Source organism: Telmatherina bonti (assembly GCF_933228915.1).
Source record: "Telmatherina bonti genome assembly, chromosome: 7".
Classification (NCBI taxonomy): domain Eukaryota; kingdom Metazoa; phylum Chordata; class Actinopteri; order Atheriniformes; family Telmatherinidae; genus Telmatherina; species Telmatherina bonti.
The window spans coordinates 32,016,479-32,041,830 of record NC_136625.1 but is presented as its reverse complement, the minus strand read 5'-3'; the positions used below and the strand labels follow the sequence as shown (position 1 = coordinate 32,041,830).

The window sequence follows — 25,352 nt, the reverse complement described above, 5'->3', positions numbered from 1 at the left end:
AAAAAGGAAAAAACAAAAAAAAAAACAACTCTATGAGAAGCAGCCTGTGAAACTAAAAAAGGAAAGGCGTAAAACTCTTCTGCCCACAAAGTGAGATTGTGCTTGCTGGTACGAGGGTCTTAAAGCAGCTGGTAAAGGTTTGTTTACAGGCAGCAGCGTGGCGGAAGGGAGATAACATTTTTGAGGGATTATGGGTAGGAAATAAAAGAGCAGCACCAAATAAAGAAGAAAATGCAACGGTTTGGTCAGACTCAGGAAGGAAGGGAGGGATTGGAGCAGAGTGAAAGAGAAAGGATTAATTAAGTGAAAAAACGAGGAGTTTACGTCACTGGGGCGGAAAGCGTTGAGATGGTTGCTTTTTATCGTTTAGAAGTTCCTTCGTGCAGCATTAAGAGTTGTTTAATAGTGAAGAATCTCACATATATCCTGACGTAAACAAACAAACAGTGTCACAAGTGCTCAGAACAACTGTCTCCGTGACAACAATGAAAATCCAAGCAGAACTGAGGAGAAGCGGTGGGCTGCTGCTGTGTTTATGTGTGTGTGTGCGCGTGTGTACGCATATGTGTCTGGGAGCTTCCATCACAGGAAGCAAGCTCCCCGTCCTGCAGCTGAATGTGACCCCTTGGCCCCGGATCAAATGCTCCTCCGGGCTGAATACCATGAAGCCTCTGTCCTCTGCACTGCACCGACCATTGCTCGGCACGCAGGCGGAGGAGGGAGGGGGTACGCCGAGACGAGCTCCAGGAGGAGGTGGGAAAGAAAAGTTGGAGGGAAATGGAGGAGTGACAGTAAAAAGCTACCTGTAAAACACACAGCGGCTGTTCTCAAACCACCCAAACACACACACTTCGTCGCATCCTAAGATGTGAAACCGAAGCCGATTAAACTCGGCCCCCATGCTGAGCAGCTCGAATCAGAGAGAAGTCGCTCCTATTTTTAGTCCCATGCTCGATGGAGGGATGGAAAAGCAAACAGACAGTAGCTGCACGCGCAAAGCAGAGTCAAAGAGAGAGAGGGAGAGGGGCAGTGAAAGGAAGAGAGGAAGGAGGAGTGACTTATTTGTGAAGTTCTGCAAGTTTAGATCACTTGCTCATCGCTGTCTGAGAAGGCGACATGCTGGACTGGACAGGAGGCTTTTACTGCCAGAAAAATCCTTCATGAGCCTTTATTTTCTCTTCAACACATCTCACAGGGGACCTTGAGGGAACCTTTTACAGTCTGAAGTGCTGCATGAATGCCTCTTTGACTTCTTGATGGAGCTGAAGCTGTAAAAGGGGCTTACAGGAGGATTGCCCCACCATGGAATGTGGCACATTAGTGTGCGGACTTGCAGGAAGTTTTCCTTCCCCTTCTCTGCTTCAGAGCCGACGGTGTGGATCCGGAAAGTGCGCCTGCTTCTTAGAGCTCCCCCAGAGACCTGCAACAAACTGGATCTTTGGTAATGGTTCAGAAGATAAGCGGCCGCCGCCTGCAGCCATTTAAACCTGCACTAACATTCACCCAGAAGAGGGGATTCAACATGCGTCGCTTTGACAAGCTAAAAAAGACCTTCCCCTTCCTGGCACACTTCCATGTGTATCGAGTAAGTCTGGATTATCTCCCCGCTCCAAACGGGATTTCATTCGCTGCTAACGCAGCATGGATGGTTGTGACTATAGCTAGGATCATGTGGTTTAATCAGAAAACATGAATCATGATTATGGTATGGTGGAATCCAGCAAGACGTCTGGGTGTGTGTGTGCGCGTGTGTGTGAAAGGGAGAAAGTGTGTGACTCTCCAGCTGGACTGAGGCTCTCCTCTGGGAGAGTTGTTGTTGTTGCAGCAGCAGCAGGATGTTGGAGCAGAACAGATCTGATGCAGGACATGGATTTTGTCCAAGATTTGTGTGAGTTCAAGAGTGTGTGTGTGTGTGTGTGTGTGTGTGTGTGTGTGTGTGTGTGTGTGTGTTTGACAGCCTCCACCACCATGAGGAATGAGTTCAGGCCAGAAATATTTTTAAGCAGGGACATCATGTTGTTTTTCTTTATTTAAACGTGAAAAATAATGTTTCTTTTTTTTCTTCTGAGAACTAAATAAACATCATCTGCTCTGGCTTATCGGGTCTTAACGTTGATGTCGCCTCGGAGGATCAACACGACGTATTACGTTGACGGAAACTGTAAAAAGCAAGTGCACCCTCACAACTAAGCAGCCAGCTAGTGCTGATCAAACACTTTATTAACCAGTCATCAAAAATTGGAAGCTGTCGTTTACCTGGATTATTGGGTGTGTTGATACAATGCCAAGGAGGAAAGACATCAGAAATGATCTTAAAGGGGTGCTATTATGGTATTTCAAGTTTTCTGAGCTTTCTACAGTGTTACAGTGTTGAATCCTCATCAGACATGTGAACGACACTGTTTTTTATCACCTAAATGCATGTTTGAATTTGAGTTTGAGTTCCAGCACGCTCCCCGTTCGGTTTCCATGGCGACGAAAAATGCATCGTTTTGCCCACAGGCTGATCTGACAGCCTACGGAGAGGGTCGGTCTGAAGTAAATAAAGCCATTTGTGACAATAACTCGATCAATCCCAGCCCTTCTGGTCTCAGAAATAAAAATAAATTAGCCTGAAATGCACAAAATAGTTCACTTTAAAGACTCCTATGAGACAACTTCCAAATGATTTGGAGGACCGGTGGAAAACATTGAAGACAGTCGCCAGTCTTCCCAGGCGTGGACGTTCTGACAAGTTTTCCCCAAGGTGAAGGAAGCAAAGCAAGCCTTTCTATTGGTCCCCATTTGCAAGGCACACAGTAGGCCTACTATGATGAAGGAAAAACGAAACTACAGCATGGTCTGCAATGAGTGCAAAGACAGTTTTTAAGATGTCTAAAAAGCACTTATTGGATTTTTTTTATACCTCACAGTAGAAAAAGTTTGTTTCCTCACAACTCTTAAACTTTTACATCCTTCCCTAATTTCTCAGCATTGTACTTTCTTGTTCACTTGTTTTTTTTTGTGTTTTTTAAAGAAATGCTTTAAGATGGAGAAAAATAGCCTCAGTCGTAGTCTTGTGGCTGTAGTTGGATTTCTCAGGGTCCTGCCAGAAGTCACGCCTTATGGCTGGAACATTGCATTCCCAGTGTCAACCTCGGGTTTCCACAGCGTGTCTTCCTTGTCACTAGATTGTAAAGCTAAAAGTCAGACTTAATGAGTCTGACTTTATCTAAAAGTAGGATTTGCACCTGCTTTTCTTTCCCTCTGAACGTGGGTTCAAACTCCGTTGGTTTTGTTGGTTTTGTAAATTAGAAGTTGAACACAAACACTAACCGGCCATTTATGTTTAATTGTTTATTATGAATATCTAATCAACCAATCACAGGCAGTGACTCAATCCATTTAGTCATGTAGACATGGTCTGGACGACTTCCTGAAGTTCAAACTGAGCATCAGAATGAGGAAGAAAAGGAGGTTTAAGGGACTTTGAACACAGCATGGTTGGTGTTTCTATTCCAGAAACTTCTGATCTGTTGGGATTTTCACACTCAACTATCTTCAGGTGTTTACAGAGAACAGAGGTATGCAGGATGGGTCTCCTGTAGAGTCCTCCTTGAAGCAGATGGTCTACAGCAGCAGAAGAACACACCAGGTGTCACTCCTGTCGACTAAGAACAGGAAAATGAGGCTGCAATTCCCACAGACTCACCAGAACTGGACTTTGCCTGTTATGAGTCTAGATTTCAGCTCCAACTTTCAGATGGAGCCCGAACTGGGTTTAAACACAATGGAAACAGGGATCCATCCTGCTATGTATGACAAGTTGAAGCTGCTGCAGGTGTCATGATGTGAGTGAGATTTTCTTGGCACATTTCCATCCCTTAGTATCATAGTGACATGGTTTAACCACCACAGCCTACCTGAGTCCTGCTGCTGACCATGTCCATCCCTTCATGAGCACAGTGTAGCATCTTCTGATGGAAACTTCCAGCAGGATGATGCATCATGTCACAAAGCTCACATCATCTCCACCATGACGATGAGTTCACCGTCCTCCAACGGCCTCCACAGTCACCAGATCTCAGTCCAGCAGAGCAGCTTTGGGATGTGGTGGAACGGGAGATTCTCATCATGGATGTGCAGCAACTGTTTGATGCTTCATGTCAACATGGAGCAAAATCTCTGAGGAATGTTTCCAACACCCTGTTGGATCTATGACACCAAAAAAATAAGTTTTGAAGGCAAAATGGTTCCAACTCTGTACTAGCAAAGTGGACCTATAAAGTGGCCAGTGAGTGGACGGGCTGCAGCACCTTTACTTTGACCCCTCATGCCTCCAGATGTGACACGATGATGGAAAGAGGCCCAGGAGGAAGCTGTTTTGCGTCTTTGGCACAGTCCAGAGAAATAACACTCACACGCTGACTGAGGGCAGATCAGACGTGGAGCTGCGCCGTGCAGGTGTTCTGCATGTTCCGTAGACGGAGAACCTTTTCCTTTTGAAAGCAAACGGAAAGAAAAAAAAGTTCTGCTTTTAAACGTCACTCTGCCAAACATTAACTTTAAACTGTTGAGTGTAAATTGCAGCTCTACCAAAACATGGTAGGACAGCGTTTGGCAGAGCCTTGCGGCTGGCGGACAAGCCAAACACACTGCTGGATCGTCTTTCTCAGGGCAACCGTCAGCCATGATGCAGCAAAATTCAAACTATGAAGATGGACTCAAATAACTGCAGCTGGATCCGGTCCTGAACCGCAGACGGCACCGCCACTTGCTTTATCCGGACCCCTCCACCATTCATCCACACTTGTTTTTTTCAGAAGGTACCATACCTCGAGTTATTCATTCACCAGTAATATCTTTAACTTTTCTGTACAGCAAACATGGTTTTTGGTTTGGAGCTGATATCAAAGAATGTTCTCACATCCTGAATTCCAGCACAGACATGTAGACAAAACCCTCAGTCACTAAGGCAAAGCTGCATATTTGGATATTGCAAAGATCTTAGCTGACCCCCTTTTATGGATCTGGATTGGAATGAATCTGTCTGGATACAAACATCTGGCATAAGCATTGGGGGTCTGAGCCCTCCCAGTACGTTGACCTCTGTCAGATCTTGCATCTAACACGGGACCGCTCAGTGAAAAGGCAAGGTACGCGTGTGGACTGTTCAAAGGTTTTGAAACTTTATTTTTATGGCCCAAAAGTCTGTGTGTTTGTGTGTGAGACTGGTCTTCAGCTCCTCAGGCCAAAGCCATTAAACAATAGCCGCCGACCTTTAACCAAGCCCATTAGGAAGTTTAAATGGCAGAGAGGAAGCTGTGACCCCGCTGACACTTTTCTCTGGACCTTGTAACCTCCCCTCAGCCAGCACAGGAAGTCCCTCATTCACACAGTCTAATTATTACTCAGTGAAGCGACCCCCGCGGTCGGGGGCCGCCACCCTTAAAAGTCTGTCAAACAGTGTTTGGCATCTTTTGTGTTGTTTTAGAGACCGCTTCTCCTCAGTCAGACTGGGAGGGCTCTACAGAGCAGGTGTTGTTTTTTTGTTTTTTTTTCCTTTACTGTCTTTACTCTAAATTTAACGATGAGCTCCGCTAGAGATTCTCTCGGGATTGAAACTGGATTCCAGCTGCACGTCGTCGTAGTTTCAGCTGGTTACACGAGGTCGACAGTGATGGATGAGGTTTTAAGCCGGGGTTTGTGTTTTGACATTAAAGACTGATGCTCTGAGCCAGGATTGTGACGCCAGGCTAACTTTCTGTTTAAGCTGCACTGGCGGAGCCCCAAAATGCACTGGTGCCCGGATTGTCTCAGCATCTGTGAGACATTTTCAAGTTGTTTTTGGTTGGTTTTTTTTTGTGGTGGAGGGAGGATGAAGTCTGTATGAACTAAATTCATGGGTGAAAAGTTGATAAATGTTCAATTTAATGTTACACAAAGCATCAGCTGGACTTTAATAATTCATCCTGTCTTTTTTGGTGATTTTAAATTTTATTGTATTGTCTCTGTTTTCTCTTTGTGTTTCATTTTGTGGATGTTGTCGGTTCAGTCAGCTCCATTATACTTTAAAAGACCAAAGCCTTGGACACTGGACTTCTCAGTCTGGAAGGAATAGGTTTGAAAGTTTTAATTTTTATTTGCTCAGGGTCCGATGCTACCTGACGCTACGGGGGCGACGGGTGACTTGAACAGTGCATGGCAGACCGGCTGGAGCTCTTCCAGCTGGGAAATTTGTGGGACAAAACAAGCTGGCTTTTCTCTTAACAGGAAAACTGCAGCAGTTTGATCAAGGAACTAAAGTTTGCTGAACTCTACTGAATTTAGTCTGAAGCCCGGAGGGACACAATATGTTGTGGTGAGATTGTTGTGGAGTCTTCTCATTGCTTTCAGATGTGCACGAATCATCTGGTGTTTCTGTTCTTGCTGGAGCGCTGTGTTGACTCTGGATAGCAAATCTAAATGAACCTTCCTTTCCTGCAGCAGATTTATTAGGGGTGGGAAAATCAAACCTAAAAATTGAAAATCGGGATTTTAAAATCGATTTTCTTTTTTTTTGTCAAACATTTTTTTTTTCAAACAGATAAAAATTATTTTAAATTTTTTTTGCAATTTTAATGTTTTTATTGATCTTTTTAGTAGTATTCTTGGGCATTATCGCAGCAGATTGATGGTCTGGCTTCTGCATTGTTTTTTTCCCTCTTTGTAAGTTTTGTCCTTTTTTTTTCTGTTGTTGTTAATCTACAAAAATAAGTAATATCGAAGAATTGTGAGAATCTCCATTTAAATCGAATCAGCATCCAAAAAATCAAATCGAAACGGGACAAAAGCATATCGTCACAGCCCTAGTATTTATTTGAAATATTTAATTTATTACTTAGTTAATCTGCTCATCACAGCTTAAGGTATTAATTAGAAGTAAAGTGTCCCTGATCAGGTCAAATGTCAAGTCAGGTCACATTTTTCGGGGCTATTTGCAAGACAGCCCTCACCCATGTGTGCTTTTGTTTTTATTTGTTGTACTGCACTGTGTGTATGTGTGGGTTTGAATGGACACACATTTTTATGACTTTTATGGACCAACCAGAATTAAAGTTACAATAATTTTTCCAAAGTTTTGATTTTATTTGAAAATATGAATAATTTTAACCTCACATTTACCTGAAAATGGAATAAATACAGTGTAGAAATACTTTAGTAATCCTCTGAGGGACATTATAATGTTTTAATAAAAACTTGTGAATTAATGATAAAAAAAGAAGTTAAATTGGAAGAAAAAAATAAAAAAGAGGAAAGAGGAAATAAAAATAAATAAATATTAAAGAAGTTAAATTAACTCCAGTTACCAGTTGAAAAGATTCTTACGTAAAGAAACAAACATGGATTTATTTACTTCCCAGTTTAGGTTTAAAGGGCATGTAGAGGCTGGATTTCATACTTCTGCTAACAATTAGTGGAGAGGAAACAATGGCTCTGAGCTCAACTTCCTCTCTTTTTCTCTCTGAAATGAATGGTTTGTTTGTTCTCTGTGACATTTGGCTGATTTTTGCCACAAGCTTTGACAAAAAAGCAGATGAATTGTTATTGACAGATTTAAAACTCGGCGTTGTTTTCTTTTCTCTGCATCGTTCTCCAGAGACTGGGTAGCGGCATGCAGTGTGAGGAGGGGACAGAATGGCTGCTGGAGCTGCTGATGGAGGTGCAGCTGCAGCAGTACTTCCTGCGGATCCGAGATGACCTGAACGTCACACGGCTGTCGCACTTCGACTATGTCAAGAATGAAGACCTGGAGAAAATTGGCATGGGTCGACCAGGTGAAACCAAACGTCTGTGTCTTTCAGAGCTCCTCAAGGCCCACTATCCTGCAGGTATTGCATGTTTCCTGGCTGCAATGGATCTCTGACCAGTTCCAGTCTGCCATTGAGCCATTAATTTGAGTCAAGTGTGCCGAAGCAGGGAAACGTCGGAGGTCTGCAGGACAATGGGCCTTGAGGACCGGAGTTTTGGATCCCAGTTTTAGAGACTAATTTGATATTTTATTTGAACTGGTTTAGAGCCACAATGTGGAGATTACAGTTTATCATCAAACTAGAGTTAAAGAAAATAACAGGCCGGTAATGAACATTTTACAGAGTAAAATATCTACCGCTTCTTTGATTAGCAGACATGTACAACATGACTGTTGTATATAATACAGTTGTGTTCATATGTATTCATCCCCTTTCATTAAAGAAAAGGCTGAATTTACAACAGTCATTCAAATAAATGGAGATTTAAAAAAGGAACAATAAATTAAAATTTGCAAAAATATATAATTTAGTAGTATAAGATACTGTTTTTTCATTTAATTGAGTTGAAGAAAGAAAACAAACAAACAAACAAACAAATTGGTCCCGGACAAATGAGAGCACTTTTCTGTTGAACAGTGGGACAAAATACCTGTCAACAGGTGCAGAAGTCTGACTGAGAGGAACAGAAAACACCTGGCTGTAGCAGAAACATTAAAGGATTGTTCAACAAAATATTAGTTTGAGTGATGTAATATGTAATAAATTATCTTATATTATATATTTGCTTTTTAAAAAAAATATTTCTATTGAACCAGAATTAGAAAATAATGTAATGATTTTCATAAAATTTTTATTTTTTATTACTATAGTCAATTTCATCTTATTTACAGGCAGCTGTTATTTCTTTCTTTAATGAAATAGTATGAATAAATATGAACACGAATGTATTTCACAGTGCAAATGTCATATCCTAAAAGACCCAAGTTATAACCAACAATTGTAGCCTAGTTGAAAAAAGTTGTTTAAATGTTTTTTTTTTCCTTTTGATAGGACCAGCCTGGAACAGCCTTACTGAATATCAGATGGTTTTCCAAAAAAAAAAATAAACCTAACATGTTTTTAAATTAAATAATTAAATTTCTGATGTTCATTTTCAGGCATAAATATGCAGTTATGAATATAATTCATGCATCTCCTTGATTACTAGGTTTCAGTGGGCATGTGGATGTGGGTTTGTACAATCATTCATACATGTCAGGTCTTAAATTGAGGTCTGCTCAGATGAATAGCACAAATCAAATGTTTATGATCAATTATGTAAAGCTCCACAACTAAATTTTGACAGGTTTTTGCACTGTGCGGCCCCCTAAGGATTGTTAATACAGCATACATCTTGCGTCCTGTCTCTTCTCTGAACTCTCTCCATCCAGTAAAAGTGAGTCCAAAGTTGACTCTTAATCTTTAGCTGTTACTTTCTCTCTTTGTTTTCCTTGCTTCCTATGATTATGTCCTCTTTGCTGAAGTAGCCGTGACACGTTCGGAGTTTACTTTATACTCATGTATAAAGTAAACTCTGCTACAACATCATGCAGTGTCATGTGTGAAAAAGATGGATAGAGCGGCTTCTCATCTTCAGGATGCTGCTGGGCAGCGAAGCCTCCAGAAAATTACATAACAGATGTCGCTGTGCCATCAAACAAGCCCAGGCTGCAGAGTTTTAAGATTTTTCAGTTACGCAATACGGCTTTAATAAAAACTGAGGCCAAAAGCGGCATTTGGAACCTACTGGCTGCTGATCTGATGTACTTTATCATTTTCTGTGATATTTATTTGGAGAATTCAGATGCTTGTTAACATGATGCCAAGGAGGAAAGACATCAGAAATAGTTTTAGGAACCAGTGCTGCTGCCCATTAGGGAAGTTATAAGTCTGTTTCAAAACAATCTGGAGTCCATCATTCTACAGAAAGATAGATTATTCACAAGTAGAGAACATTCAAAACAGCTGCTGGAGTGGACGCCCCACCAAGTTCAGCCCAAGTTCAGGCTGTCCAAAGCTCAGAGAAGCTTAAGCAAAGGCCAAGAGCTTCATCTCAGAATCTACAGGCCTCACTTAGCATGTTAAATGTTCATGACAGAACAGTCGGAAAAAGACTGAACAAGAACATGACAACAGAGTTGTACAGTTATATCTGAACAAACAAAACATCTGGACAGATGGGACCAAAATGGAGATGTTTGATCATAATGCGCAGGACAAAGCCTCTATATAACAAAACATTCTAGCGTCAGATGTGAGGCCATCGGACAGACTACAATATCAGACTACAACAAAATGGCTTGAAAAAACAAGAAAAGAATCATGGTGTTGCAGCGATCCAAAGTCCAGACATCAGCCTGACTGAAAGGCTTTGTTGGGACTGTAATAGAGTTGGATAGAAAGTAATGCAACAAACTTTAATAAAGTGAAACAACATGGAATGAAAAGTGAAGCAAAGTGCCTCCACAATGATGAGAAGCTGACAACATCATCTGGAAAATGATGTCTTTAAGTTTTGGTTCTGTGACTGAGGATGCATTCACATCGTGATAGTCCGCTAGACTCGGTCCAACTGTGGACTCTGCTCGGTTGTAGGGGCGTGTATCCATGCGGGCCAAGATCGTGTTCGCGCTGCTCTTCAAATGCACCAAACCTTTACAGTAATATATCCCCATTCCCACCACAGGTGGCGCTGCGCTGGTATTTAGCAAAAGAGAGAACAAGACCCACATGAAGAAGAAAACTCCGCTGCAAGTTAAACATGGATACAAAACTATCCTTGTTTCAGGTTTTTATTTTGTCTTATGCAAGTATACTGCAGAAATACACTGCAACAATGGACGCAGTATGAACAACAGACGAGGCAGAAGACTCTTAACACCATCGCTATAAATTTACCCACAATGCAATGCTTTGTAAAATACAGGAAGTGACTTTTATTTTGCAGTCTGCTTTCTGTAGTTGGTCCGATTGAAACAGGCCGAGACCTGAGTTTGTTGGCAGACTGAGTCCGCTTCTTTGGTCCGAATCAGAATTTGTTTGGCGCGTTCACATTTCCCCAAACAAAGCGGACTTTCCGAGCAAACGGACTCGGATTCGAATAAAAAAAAAGGCTGATCTGAATTACGGCTGCTCGATTATGACAAAAATTATAATCCCGATTATTTTGACTGAAATTGAGATCTCGATTATTTAACCCAATTATCCAGTGTTTTTAAACAACGCTGCGCGTCGGGGTGTTCTCGACACATTATAACCGTCTAATTAACGGTTCCGAGTTTAATCTGCTTTTACCACTTATATAGGAACTATTTTACGTTTGCCTGGATGTACGTTTTATGCCAAACAACCGCTGTCAGGCTGCAGCGCGCTTCTCTTATTCCCCTGTTAAAAGACGGCTGATCTGAACCAGCTGGTTAACATGTTGCTATGGTAACGCCCCGTAACAGAGGGATATTACAGTGATTAACTCGCCGAACTATGTATAGGAAAATAATGCAGCCAGTTGTCACTGACAATGGTATAAACCATGTTTAGGTGAACTTCCACAACCTGCTGCAGTTATTCTACATGGACCTGCAGGCGGAGCCGACTGAGACTGGCCGCCTGGGAGTGCTTTAGGACGGGAGAGGCTCCCGCTGCTCCTTCCTTACAGTAACTGCAGAACAATATGTGCCTTCAAGTCAGTCACCAAAACACCAGAAAAGTCTCCAATAAGTTCAGTAAAAGTCGCTAGATTTGTCGCTTTTAACAAAAAAAGTCGCCAGATTTAGCGAGAAAGTCGCCAAGTTGGCAACAGTGTCTGAATGAAAGCAAAGCGGCTGTGGGAGGAGTTTACAGCACAGCGCTGCAACGCCAGAGACGCTCGATTAGCAGCTGAACACAGCAGGAGAGGAAACTGCAGAGAGAAAAATAATGGCACCCTTTTATTTTCATGATCGTTGAAAACCCAGATCGTAGGTGAGATTAAAATCCGATGAATCGCCCAGACCTAATCTGAATGTGCCCTTCGTGTTTCAGACAACGCTTCCATATTTTGGCTTATGTTTAGAATTGTTTAGAATGGATTTTTGGATTTTCTATTCTTTTCTTTTCCTTATTCATGTCCTGAGGAGTTACTATAGCGTTCAGTCACGCTCTTCTGTCACTTCCCCCAGCCTCAGTATCTCCAGAACAAATCCTCTGTAACTAACAACCTTAAAATCACTTCAAAGTCACAACCGCTGATTGGCTTCAATAGAAGGAGACACTAAAGTGCCAGAGCTTTTGTCTGCAGCAGGCGGATGTGAAGGAGATCACAGCAGTAATGTTCTAAATCCAGTTACTGAAGCCCTGAAGGGTTTTGGTGGGGAGGGGAAGCTCTGTTACAGAGCTGCTCAACACTAATTACACCCACTTTACTGCTCGTATAGTCGTTCACATCTCTCTTCACCTCCCTGCTTGCTCCTTTCCAGGCTTTTAATATCTGCTCTTCATCCTTCCTGTGTCTGCTGCTCCTCTTTTCGCCCACACGTTCAATCACTTCACCTCAATGCTGGCTGCTCATTTAAAGGTTCATATCAGAAAACTTAATGTTATTAAACTGTTATAACCCTGAGAGCTGCGAAAACAGCCTGTTTCAGTCCCTTGAGTGTGTGACCCCCCCCCCCAAAGATCACTGCTTTTGTGACTTTGTGTTGTCTATCTTTAGGGCAGCGGCGGCTGTGGGAGGTGGTGAAGAGGAGGAAAGCCATGTGCAAGCGCAAGTCGTGGATGAGCAAGGTGACGGACATGAACAGACTCATCCTTCACACACACTGACTCATTCATTATGTTACACAGTATGCTCAACAGTGTGTCGCCACCGTTGCATTTGTCCGCACGTATACGAGGTGAACACATTCAGATAAGCTCAGACTTGACTGCGATCACATGGAAACCACAACGCTTTCCAGTGCCAGGGTCCCAACTCGGGCAAATCAGGTCTCCGCTGAAATATGGCCGACATTCAAAACGTTCTGCCTCTTCGATTTCTCTGTGATCCATCATTTTACACCCAAATCACCACCTAAAATCACTGCGCAGATGTTGTCTATAAGCAGCTGGAATGGGAATTTTGTACGATAAGACTGTGGTCATAAATGTTGGCTTTTTTAAAGCAGAGTGACTGAGTGGAAATGCTTCACACATCAGTTGGCACGGTGTCATGATGGGCAGCTTTTCTGCTGCATTTTGGCTTCTCATGAAAGAAAAAGAAAAAATATGTCCACATGAAGCAGCTTTTTATGGAATTCATCTGTTTTAATGTTCAGTTGTTCTACAAAAACATGCAACGTCTCTTTTGGGTGCTTGTTTAAGTTCCTTATTATGCCTACATCCTCCCATGCATCCTTTACACTGGCCTGTTTGTAGATCCGCTGGAGGACAGAGTTCAGAGCTCACATCCGAGTTCCCACGTTGGTGTCAGACAGGAGCAAACGGTGACGGTGGAGGAGATCCGTTTGCTCCTTTTTATGGCGGACATTCTGCATCCTCTCCGCCATAAAAAGTCACAACACAGTAGACCTGGGATTCCTAATCCGGGTCCTCAAGGGCCAGTGTCCAGCAGGTTTTCCAAGTGCCCCTGCTGCAACACACTTGGATCAAATGAGTGTGTATTTAGCAGACTTGTGCAGAGCTTGTCTGAGTCTGAGTCAGGTGTGTTCCTGCAGGGAACCCTGAAAAACCTGCAGGACACTGGCTCTCGAGGACCGGGATTAAGTGTCCCTGCAGTAGACTGTGGTGGTCTGTGTGGCCGTTCAAGAGTTTCAAATTGTGGCACAGCAGCACACACACACAAATAAAATATTTATTCCCAGAATACCTTTAAAAAAGAAAAAAAAAAAAAATCTTAATTTATTATTATAATTTTTTTCTCTGCTTACCATCTGATATCTCTTTATTTAATTTATTTCAAAGAAAACAATTAGTCTTTTTGTGTGTTTCATCATAACAATCAATAAGTACAAAAGCACCCAGAGAGGGCAAACCTCCACAAAGTGTCACAGTTCTAAAAAATTCCAAACGGTGATCCGGATCTCCACCAAAATGAAATTAGTTCTCCCTTTTCACATTTCCAACAACTCCTAAAAGTTTCATGAAAATCCGTCCATAACTTTTCCAGTTATCTTGAACAAAAACAAACAAACAGATAAACGAAGGTAAAAACATAACCTCCTTGGCAGAAGCAATAAAAGCAATTTAGACGCCCACATAGCTACGTTGTCATAGCGCTGCAAAATTAAATCAAGTTGGCGCCTGAAATGAAAAATAAATGACAGCGACAGTTTGGAGAAAAAAATAAGCTTAAAAATAAAAGACTGCATTGGTTGTTAAATTAGTTGTCGACTAATCACTCGACGTAACATGACTAGACGACTAATCTTAGCATCCCTAGAAGTAACTAAAGATTCCACGCAGAGTTTCCAGCTTTGAGTTTCTAACTTTTATCATGCAGATCTTTTGGAAAATGGCTCCTTATTTACCGTCTTCACAAAAGCTCAACATGAAAGAGTTCACAGCTTTTTGTGCACATGTTGACACAAAAAAGTAAAGAGCAGTGGTGAAGGAGTACTAAAAAGCTGACAGTACTGTGTGTGTGTGTGTGTGTGTGTGTGTGAGAGAGAGACTGCTGGCTGCGTGAAGTCACAGGACGGTGCTTACCATCTATAATTATATCTGTCTGTTTCCGCTTTTGGCACCATCCACAGAGAGAGTAATCTGCTTCCTCGGCCTGCTCTGCGTGTGTGTGTGTGTGTGTGTGTGTGTGCGTGTGTGTGTGTGCGCGCGCGCTGCTGCTGTGCCATAGTCCGAATCTCTTGAATGTCGAGCCTCCTATTTGAAACCGACTGACCACACGGTGACCACGGGGAGGTGGTGTTTTTATAAAAGGTCTGCTGCATTATGTCATGTCTGGTTTGGTGTGAATGTGAAACCGCACGCCGCTCCCGACTGTTTATATCCAGCCAGTCAAATATGTTTTGGCACCGCCGCTTCATTGACACTTCTCCTTCACTCATGGCTGCAGACCTCAGTATCTGCTGAGTTCACGTCTGCTTCGTTCTTCCAGAAAGGTTTCTTTTCAAACGTGCTTTTTTTAATATTCGTCGGTTCCTCTACATTCCTATTTTAGTCAACAATGTCATTCAGAAGGCCTAAACAAAAGTTTCCCTTAATGGAAAGGAGTCACAAGCACACACAGAGAAACATTCAGTTTGCTTAATCTAATTGTGTTTCCTAATGAATACTTCCACGTAGCCAAGTCATTCCTGCAGTTGTGCAGCTGGGAGGAAGTTTTCTGTTTGCTCTGAGCTTGTGTGTTGTGTCGCGTTATTTAGCAAATGTAGCACAGTTAAAGGTTTAACCTGAGTTTTAGGTCGATCTCAGTAAAACTGTCTGGCAGCTGGACCCTAAATATAACTTGTGAGAGATTACTCTGCACTAAACACCTCACACACACACACCAGTCAGGAAACTGCTTCTATCAGGATATCGTGCAGGTTAATGAAGCAAAGTTGCCTTTTTATGTCTCTGTTTGCGACGTTCACAGTAACTATGGCTGGACCTTGTTAAGTTAATATTTTTAATGCAATAGAGTTTAACACATTTTCTGCAGATAGGTGGAAGAATTACAGCGGTGAATTGGCTAAGAATAGCTGATTATATTGTCATGGCAACTGGCACAGGCCTTACTCCGTATTTCTCCACAGGACTTACCAGAGCCATCTTGATCCACCTCTTGTCTTTTTGATGTTTATCTCGAAGGCAGTGCTTCTGTGAAATTAAAATGGCATCTGACTCAAGTGTCCTCCAGCTGATCTTAGGATGCATTGACATGGGAGTCTTTTGGCCCACCTTAAATATGCTATGTCTAAAAGTAATATCCTGTGATATATATTTCATTTCTCATGAATAATGTGAATCTGATGGCATCTAATCGTTGTACTATAGTAGCTTGTATTTTCAGAATGAGCCATTTTTAATTACTTGCTGTGGATATGCATACATGGCAATATCTGTGCCATGTTTTTACTATGGTGTCTCTAAATGGACAAACAGATGTGTGTGCTTGCTCAGGATTGGAGATTGAGTTGGACTCAACTCAGTCTGTTGGTTTCCTTATATAGGCTGTTATGAATTGGCTTTCATTATGTTTTTTTTTTCCCTGTCTGTAAAGCGTCTTGAGATGGCATTGCCGTGATTTGACGCTATATAAATAAAGTTGAATTGAACTGAATTGAAAATGAATGTATGTGTGAAGTGGCCCTCTGAGCTCTAAAACTGCAGTACTGGATTGGTTTGATGGGAGCCAGGTCACCATTTGGGAAAAGAAACACCTTAAAGCTGCAGTAGGTAATGTTGGGGAGCGAGCAAGATCTGAAAGTGGCGCCCTAACTTAGCTCCTCCCCCTCTGGTTTTGCTCCATCCGTGATCCAAGGCTTTTTTTATTCGCAGCTTTTTCCACCAATGATTTTCTCTTTCTCGGCTGTTTAGCAGGAGGAGGCAAATAAACCGAGCCGGGTCGGGAAATCCTTCCTGCGTTTTCTCAGCCATGTTTCACTCCCGAGTTTCTTCTTCAGTAATTTATATTTTCATCTTAACACACTATTTATATGCAGGGTGTGGCTATCAGGTATGCACTGCTGGAGGGGGAGAAGGGGAGCCGGGACAAGAAGTTTATGAAATATAAGAAATGTACAACTTCAATTCGGTCCGAGCGTTTTGATTGGTCAGAGCTTTTACAGATTTACAGTAAACTGAGGGGTCTAACTATGTTTCTTATTGTTTATTGTTTACAAGATGTACAGACTACTATCAGGATGAGGAACCACTTCACCCAGAGTAAAAAATGTCTCCTAGATTACCTACTATAGCCTTTAAAAGCCAAAGATATCGCTGCACCTGAATCCACTTGCAGGTGAAAAAAGGTTTGTCTGGATTCATTTTGGCTTCATCTGTCCATTCACAGCAGTGCTTTGTATGTAGAGTAATGTCTACGCCCATATTTACCACTAGTCAGTCCTCTTTGCACACTTGGCCATTAAAGAAGCACTAAGGAAAGGACACGTCGCCTGTGACAGCGACTGTCATCCGCATTGCGTCCTACCTGTACTGTGAGCTCTCTGCAGACGGTAAAAGTCAGTCCTATGTTGAATTTTGTCTCATCTCTTGTGCTGTCTCCTTCTATTTTTATTTTCCTCTCTTCTTCTGGTAATGTCCCATTACATTTTTTGCTGAATCAGACTGTTCGCATTAAAAAATAGCCGGTGTGTTGGTATCGGGTTGCTAGCGCGTAACGTCTCTTGTAAAGCCAAACGTGGTGTCCAGTATGGAAAAGTGGAGGTCCTCAGCCCAGGAACGCTGCTGGACGCCAACGGCTCCAGAAATGTACACAATAAATGTTACTGCGCCATGAAACGAGGCAGTAATGCTGAGTTGCATCAAGCTACTTTAAGATACAAGATCTCATCATTCCAACATATTTATTCAGCTGTACATTTTTTTTTTATTAGAATACCTTTTTTTTTTTTTTTTTTTCTCTGCTCAACAAACTTAAAATTAAACATTTATTTGTTTATTTATTTCAAAGACAACTATTACAGTCTATTTGTGTGTTTAATCGTAACATTGAATGATAAAGACATGTAGATTTGACCCCGAGTCGCTGTAGGAGGGCCGTTTAGACTCCTCTACTCTGCAGGTCCAGCTCGAATGCAGGCTCTGATGCAGCACAGCGAGCTGCACGCAATAAATACCTGATAGACACACAAGTCATAATAAATGTTGGCATAAAGCCGTTGATTCGGCTGTAAATGACTGATTTCAGGCTGTAAATTAGGCAGCAAATGATTGATGGTCTGTCTTTATTTTTTCTCTGTGGAACATTTATCTCGTCAACAATCACTGAAACTATGAGCCTCGCTTAATCTAACAGATGGCGACTATTTTAAAGCCACGCCTCCTCATGTCGGCAAACACTGAAGAGATGCCCCCCCCCCCACTCCGCGTGTAATCACTGCTAGTTGATAAATCGACAAGCCGAGCACATTATTGCCTCCTGCTTCATTTTCCTTCTCTCCTCCTTCTTTTTAGGTTTTCAGTGGGAAACGTCCAGATGGAGAATTCCCTCAGCAGGGGACACCGGCCTCCTCGTTTCGTAAACTCTCTCCCACCCCGCCGCTTTGCCTGGGGGAGGCGGTCCTGACCACGCAGTCCAGCGTTGGCACGCCGCTCGACGGGCAGCAGCAGGCTCTGACCTGCCTCATCCCAGAGAAGGACCTGACGCTGTTGGAGAAGCTCGGCGACGGCTCCTTCGGCGTGGTGAAGAGGGGGGAGTGGCTGACACCTGCAGGGAAGGTGGTAAGGAAGCCTGCTCGCTTGGTGCAGGTGCACGGCTGTGTTTTTTTGTGACTTTGAATGCGTCTTCTCTTACAGCTGAACGTCGCTGTGAAGTGTCTGAAGACAGATGTGCTCAGCCAACCCGACGCTCTGGAGGATTTCATCTGCGAGGTGAACGCCATGCACTCCCTGGACCACCAGAACCTCATTCGCCTCTACGGCGTGGTGCTCACTCACCCAATGAAGATGGTAGGAGACGCACAGCGAGGATCCAGAATTACTGCATCATGTTCTCCTTGTTTCGCTTATTTCTCCCCGTGTTGCTCCTCCCTCTGTCCGTCGGCGCTCTGCAGGTGACGGAGTTGGCTCCTTTGGGTTCCCTGCTGGAACGCTTGCGATGTATCCGTCCACAGGGTCCGGTTCTGATCCACACTCTGTGTCAGTACGCGGTCCAGGTGGCCTGTGGCATGGCGTACCTGGAGCAGAGGAGGTTCATCCACAGGGACCTCGCTGCCAGGTATCATTCCAGTGCATCGTTCACACGGAGGAGTTGTTTTACTGGAGTCACACGGCAAAAACTGAAATCTAAGTAAGATTAAAAATCTTAAATTGAGTACACATATGTTTATTTTTTTTAAAGGTAAGATAATTCTTAGTTTTTATGCCAGAGAATTCCTCTTGTTTTAAGTGTTTTTACTTGTTTTGGGATGTCTTGACAAGACAAATTATCTTATTTTCAGCAACATGTACCTCATTTTTGTATATTTTTTTCTTGTTTTTTAAGGCTGAGTTTTTCCAGTGTCCTCCTTCTCCTCCACTCGCTGTTACTGGGAAAAAGTTGGCCCATTACAAAATGAGTCATGGTTGGCTGGCTGCGTTGGGTGTTCCAGCTTGTCTACCTAACTTTCCCACATTTGTCACTTTCACATACATTTCACATAAATCTAATAATCTGGTCAAAATGAGTCATTTTAGGTTAGAGCTACTTTGTTTTCCCTCCAAAAAAAAGAGTTTTGGTCTAACAAATAAAAACAACGTCGTCATGACAAACAATACACACAACAATACAAACGTTAGCAGACACAGTTAACCAGCCGGCCTGCCGTCATGAGCGGACTACAGTAACTGTCCTGGGGTTAAACAGGTGGTCTGTAGCGTTGGGTCTATCTTTCCCTCCTTTTTCACCACCTTGTGCCATTTGTTCCTGTTTACTGTCCAAACCCCACAGAAGTGTAAAAAAACAAAAAAAAAAAACAAAAAAAAAACCCCAAGAATGCTTTGAATAATAATATTTGACTCTTCAAACCTCCTCAGTAAAACCATCTCAGGCTGGATTCCTTACATCTTTTATCTGTGGTGTTGGTGAAGCTCAGCTTGTCTGTGTTTGTACCCAGACATTAAAAACACTAGACTGTATCTACAGTGTGGTCACACAGTGTCAGTGCAGGGAGCTGTTTGGTTTAAGATTAGACATTTAGTTCTGCTAGCATTAATTAGCAGGGAGCTAGCTCTGAATTTCTGCTGCATTTGTGCAGATTTTACCAGAAAATATGCTCAACGTACGCCGGCTCAACATGCAGACCCTCAGCTTTGATTTGAGTCTAAATGAGAGGCTGTGTAGGACTTTTTTTTTTCTCAAAGGCTCAAATGCAATGTGACGGTTAACTCTGCAGGTGCTTCATTCACCGTAATCCTTCATTACTTGCAGAAAAGCAATCTTAAGTAGATTCCAGGTGTTGGAAGCTCCTGCTGTGAAGCCTCTGCAAGCCCTCAGCCTAAGTGAAACAGGCCATAAAACAAACAGTCCAGAACTGCACACGTTGTCTCCACTGAGGCTGAATTGAAGAAATCTTAATCTAGATCCAGATAAACACCAAATGTTTATCATTTCCCTCCCTTCCCATCATCTCCTCCATCTCTCTCCATCCTCCAGAGAGATGGAGGGAACGTCAGCAGTGGATCACAGGACTCCTTGCAAGGAAAAAAATTCTTCACAACATTCATCCAAAGAAAAAGCACTTTCTCTAAGAAACAAAGATTTTTTTTAAAGCCAATCAAAACCATGAGGTTTAAATCTGTCATGAAGCTCATGAGTGGAAAGGATTAGAGAAAAGAAACCTGAGAAGTTCTGTAACAGCGCTGTCATAAAGACAAAAGCAGCTTCATTTTATATTTATTTAGGTTCATTTATTTCAAGTACAAAATAATTCAAAGTTCTTTATATGAAACATTAAAAGGATTACAGCAAAGTGTGAATAAAGCATTACAAATAGGAGAATTATGACGAATAAAAAAAAAAAACAGAAGAGATGAAATGGAAACAGATCCGTCACCCAGTCTGTCACCACAACTCTCCCTAACTGGCTTTTCTGTCCTGGATCTGCTGTTTCTGACTGATGTAAAAGCTGCACGTCCCAGACTTTTAAACCAGAACAAGCTTGTTTCCCCCCTAGATGATTTAAACAGAAATCTAATGTGGTATTAAAGCGAGGTTGTTGCTCTGTCAATGATTGACTTCATACACACCACAGAAACAACATCCAACCAACCGCTGCTTCACTCACCTCGCATCAATGTGGGCGTCCAGCGTGTAAAATGAACCCTGTTTATGTGTGGAAGCCATGACACACACACACACACACACACACACACACGTTGCTAACAGCTAATATATCCCAGTTTAAGAGATTCAGTTCAGTTCAAGTTTATTGTCATTCCAGCATATAAATCCAAAGAACGAAACACTGCCTCAGGTCCCAGATGTCAGCAGATATTCTAAAACTCTACAATCTACAATAATTCCCCCCCCTCCAATCTATAAATATTATATATAAAATTATTTAGCACAGAAGTCAATATTAGCGTGCTTTTTCTGTGTTTATCTGTCTCTGGATAGAAGCTGTTTCGGAGTCTGGTAGTCCGGGTTTGGATCTGCTTTAGTTCTGCTGCTTTCAAGTCAAGTAATTAAAGGCACAGAGATCAAAGCTGCACATCCAGGATGAACAAAGAGGCTGAGGGACATGTGACACCTCATCTCCCTCTTTTCTTTCACTCGTAGAAGTCGCAATATTTAATGATTGATTGATATTTCTTTATTTTGGACACAAAAAAAAACAATAATGACACAATTTAATGAACAGGTTAAACAGCTGTAACATTTTTTATTTTTTTTAAAGAGTCCAGATATCATATTGACCAGACCAGAAATAAATGCCAAGAGGAGAATAAAAACTAATCTTTTAAGACATAAAATGTAAGTGTGAGGAAACAGCTGCAAAAAGAAAGATGTTTGAAAGCAGCTGAAAGGTTCAGCAGACCTGCAGGTTTCTAGGAGTTTGTTCCACATGTGAGGAGCATAAAAACTGAACCATGTTGAGTTCCAACCCTGGGAACAGAAAGCAGACTAGACCCTGATGACCTGAGGGATCTGGTACCTGAAGATCCTGAACGTGTTTTGGCCATAAACCATTCGGTGCTTTGTAAACAAACAAACAGGATTTTAGAGTGATTCTTAATCAGACGGGAAGCCAGCGTTGAGATCTGCAGACTGGACTTACATGATACATTTTCTTGGTCTTGATGAGGCCTCGAGCCGCAGCATTCTGGATCAGAGGGTTAGAAACGCTTCACTTGACTGATGATGACAGGACTGACCACAGAGGCTGCAGGACGGATTCTCAAGTGTGTCGAGACGAAGCGGAAAATGAACCGAAACATCTCATGCATTCACACGCGCTCTGTTTTGTGTGTGTGTGTGTGTGTGTGCGTGCGCGCGCGCGTATTTCACCTGATCTGAGCTGAGTTTGCTTCATGTGAAGGAAAGCAGCAGTAGCAGCCCTTTGCACTCGTCTGTGTTCCTGCAAATCAAAGCTGAAGCTGGTCTTTTAGACGAAACTTCGCTCTGCTTCAGTCGGCTACTAAAACCTTTCTGCCTGTTCAGGAACATCCTGCTGGCCTCGGCTCACAGAGTGAAGATCGGTGACTTTGGCCTGATGAGGGCGCTGCCTAATAACCATGAGCACTACGTCATGCAAGAGCATCGCAAGGTTCCCTTTGCATGGTGGGTGGACCCTGAATCCAACCGGTCCTGGATCTGGTGTAGGGGTAGACTTTAAAGGATTACGGTTTAGCCTTTTTTTTTCTTTTTATTGTGTCTAAGGAAGAAAATTGCCTTAAAAACCTGCTGGAGCTGTCAGTTCAGATAAATTCATGCCTTTTTCTTGGTGTAAATGTCACAAATTAGCATAACTCTGAGTCTTTTTTTTTGTTCTCATGCATGTTCTAGTGTAGTTTAGCTTCCAGCACACGTTACTGAAACCTTTTTCCTTCCTTACCTGTAAAACTCTGTCCTCACGTAAACTCCACATGCCAGCAGATTACATCATGTACTGTTTGTCCCGCTGCAGGTGTGCCCCAGAAAGCCTGAAGACCAGAACGTTCTCCCACGCGACAGACACATGGATGTTTGGAGTCACGCTCTGGGAGATGTTCACACATGGCCAGGAGCCATGGCTGGGTCTTAATGGTAGCCAGGTGGGCAAACAAAAACCCCCGCAGAGACAGCCGCAGAACGCCGCACATGAACCGGAAACACCCTTACAGCTGACTTCTCCCACTTCCCTTTGTCTTCTCTGTACATAAACGTAGATTCTCCATAAAATTGATAAAGAAGGTGAACGGCTCCCTAAGCCAGAGGACTGTCCACAGGACATCTACAACGTCATGCTGCAGTGCTGGGCTCAGAAACCGGATGACAGACCCACCTTTGTGGCACTCCGAGAGTTCCTGCTTGAGGTAGGGAGGCAGCCAGAGTCTGAAGTGTTCAAGGCTTCTTTAATAAACCAAAGAGGCAGTTTGGTCTGCAGCCAGCGAGACCGACGACAGCGCGGATAAATTACTGACACATCCAGCTTCACTGTTCATCACAACAAGTTCTTCCTAACATACTTGTATATTTCATTAGTTTTCGTCACATTGATGTAGAAGAAAGCCGAGTGGAAACATCAGAGCCAAGGGCTTCATGTCCTCTGTGTCTCAGCTGCTAATAAGATGGACGTTTGTCTGACATGATTAAGCGATCCCTCGTTGTTTAAACGGACCAACAGCCTCACCTAGTGGAGATACTCTGAAATGAAGGCAGAAGCATTTTGCTGATGAAGCGTTTTGTGTCTGTTTCAGACTATGCCCACAGATATGTGTGCTCTGCAGGACTTTGATGAGCCTGACAAACTCCTCATCCAAATAAATGATGTCATCACCATCATAGAGGGGAGGTGAGTGGCACGTTTTTCACTGATAGGTCTTTTTTTTTTACCTCACATAACTGCTTCCCATCCTCACTCCTGACTATAAAGCAAACACGGTGCAGTTCAAACACTCACATTTTGACTGCTGACACTAATTTAGCCCTTTTTGGCCATTTTTTTAAATTCATATAGTATTTTAAAAACCATGACATAGTTGATCACAAGAGGTGGGACAGGGAGGATACGCTCTGAAAAGACCTAAAAGCTGTTGAACAGATTAAAAAGATCAGCTAAGGGAGCTTTTTTTTTTTAGAGATTCGTGGCCACAACGGGGAAATAAAATCGCTCTCCTCTGTGATTTAGGAATCACCAGCAGCATCTGACGACTCCTTGTTTTACAGTCAACGTTTCCGCATGTTTCAGGGCTGAGAACTACTGGTGGCGCGGTCAAAATAAACGCACCCTTAAGGTGGGTCAGTTCCCCAGGAACGTGGTGACGTCGGTTGCCGGGTTGTCGGCGCACGACATCAGCAGGCCGCTGAAGAACAGCTTCATCCACACAGGCCACGGAGACTCCAACCCTCACCGCTGCTGGGGCTTCCCCGATAGGATCGACGAGTAAGGCGCAGCGTTGGTTGATCAATGTTTGACTCCTGAAAGCCTCAGGACGTGTTGACGAATGTACCAGAACTCCACGGTGCTGATGGAAGTCAGACTTCCTACACTGCTGTATGAGTAAAGAACAAGAAGATTCAGACCGAAATGAAGAGAAATAAACTGTCTATGCAGAAAGATAATGATTTCCTGCTATAAGAACAAAAATTTAGACTTTGGACATGTGAGAAATGTCATAAAACAAGCTGTAAACATTCATTATACATCCCTCATTCAGTGGAAAAAGCTCAAAACCAACCTGTTGATACTTCCTTCAGTATTGTTTTCTTACTTTAGGAGAAATTAACTTCAAACAAGGCGGTTCTTCTTTATGTGAGATATTAATAGCTTTTTTTTTTTTAATGCTTCTCACTTGTCTAAATCTAGATTCTGAATTTCCCCTCGGGGATGAATAAAGTATCTTTGATTTGATTTGATAACTCTTATTTATGAGTTTTTGCTGGGAGGTTCTTAAAACAAGATTTTACAGCTGAAATTAGCTGTGATCATTTTACTTAAGATGCATGTAAAATAACCAGTTTGGATATTCGGTTACTAAGTAAGAGATAAAAGACTGAGAATAAGATAACCAGGACTTTTGGGCTGAATGTCGGACTGTAGGACAGGGGTGGGCAACTCTGGTCCTGGCACACATCAGATCTAATCTGCAGACTTGTGCAGAGCTTCACATCAAACTCTGCACAAGTCTGCTAATTAGCCTTTGATTTTAATCAGGTGTGTTGCAGCAGGGAAACTCCTAACATTTGCAGGACTGTGGCACTGGAGGACCGGAGTTGCTGCTCTGCTGTAGGACTCGTTGAGAAAAAGTTTTCGCAGGGTTCCTCCAGCAGATGGCACTAACGTGCCGTTTCTAACGTCCTCCAGCTTATTCCAGTAACACAGTCCGTCTCCTCTCTTCACTCCAGTTTGTACCTCGGGAATCCCATGGACCCTCCTGATGTTCTGGGTTTAGACCTCAGCGCTGCTCGGCCCACGCAGCTTCCAGGACGAGCTAAAAGTGTGTGAGAGTCACAAAACAGCCATTAACTGTCACGGCAGCCAGTGCAGGAAAAGTCATTGTTTCTCCATTAAAGTACATAGTTCTTATTTCTTTCTATGGAAAAACAGCAATCAGCTTGTTGGTTTTTTTATTTCTTCCAGCCTAACAAAGCTTCTGCGTGCATTCTGGTGTTTTCTTGTTTGTTTTCCCTCCAATCTCACCACGTCTGCTGCAACCTTTTTTCTCCCTCCTCTCTCTTTGTTTCCCTGCTGCGGTGGTGGTGTG

At 42.7% G+C, this 25,352-nt stretch overlaps 1 protein-coding gene across 5 annotated transcripts in view; it reads left to right on the top strand.

Moving 5' to 3' along the window:
- The first annotated feature begins 1,117 nt into the window (after nt 1-1,117).
- The window catches only part of LOC306758604 (activated CDC42 kinase 1-like), a 44,913-nt gene continuing 20,678 nt past the window's right edge, over nt 1,118-25,352 (top strand). For 3 of the 5 annotated variants that reach the window (XM_079243936.1, XM_079243934.1, XM_079243932.1), the window contains exons 1-12: nt 1,118-1,585; nt 7,619-7,796; nt 12,502-12,572; nt 17,922-18,188; nt 18,264-18,416; nt 18,521-18,684; nt 22,108-22,227; nt 22,574-22,700; nt 22,815-22,961; nt 23,346-23,440; nt 23,837-24,031; nt 24,994-25,085. In XM_079243936.1, the coding sequence (XP_079100062.1) occupies nt 1,445-1,585; nt 7,619-7,796; nt 12,502-12,572; nt 17,922-18,188; nt 18,264-18,416; nt 18,521-18,684; nt 22,108-22,227; nt 22,574-22,700; nt 22,815-22,961; nt 23,346-23,440; nt 23,837-24,031; nt 24,994-25,085 (1,750 nt within the window). In that variant the 5' untranslated portion in view covers nt 1,118-1,444. The remainder of the gene's footprint in view (nt 1,586-7,618; nt 7,797-12,501; nt 12,573-17,921; nt 18,189-18,263; nt 18,417-18,520; nt 18,685-22,107; nt 22,228-22,573; nt 22,701-22,814; nt 22,962-23,345; nt 23,441-23,836; nt 24,032-24,993; nt 25,086-25,352) is intronic. The other 2 variants (XM_079243935.1, XM_079243933.1) reach the window with 1 other exon arrangement.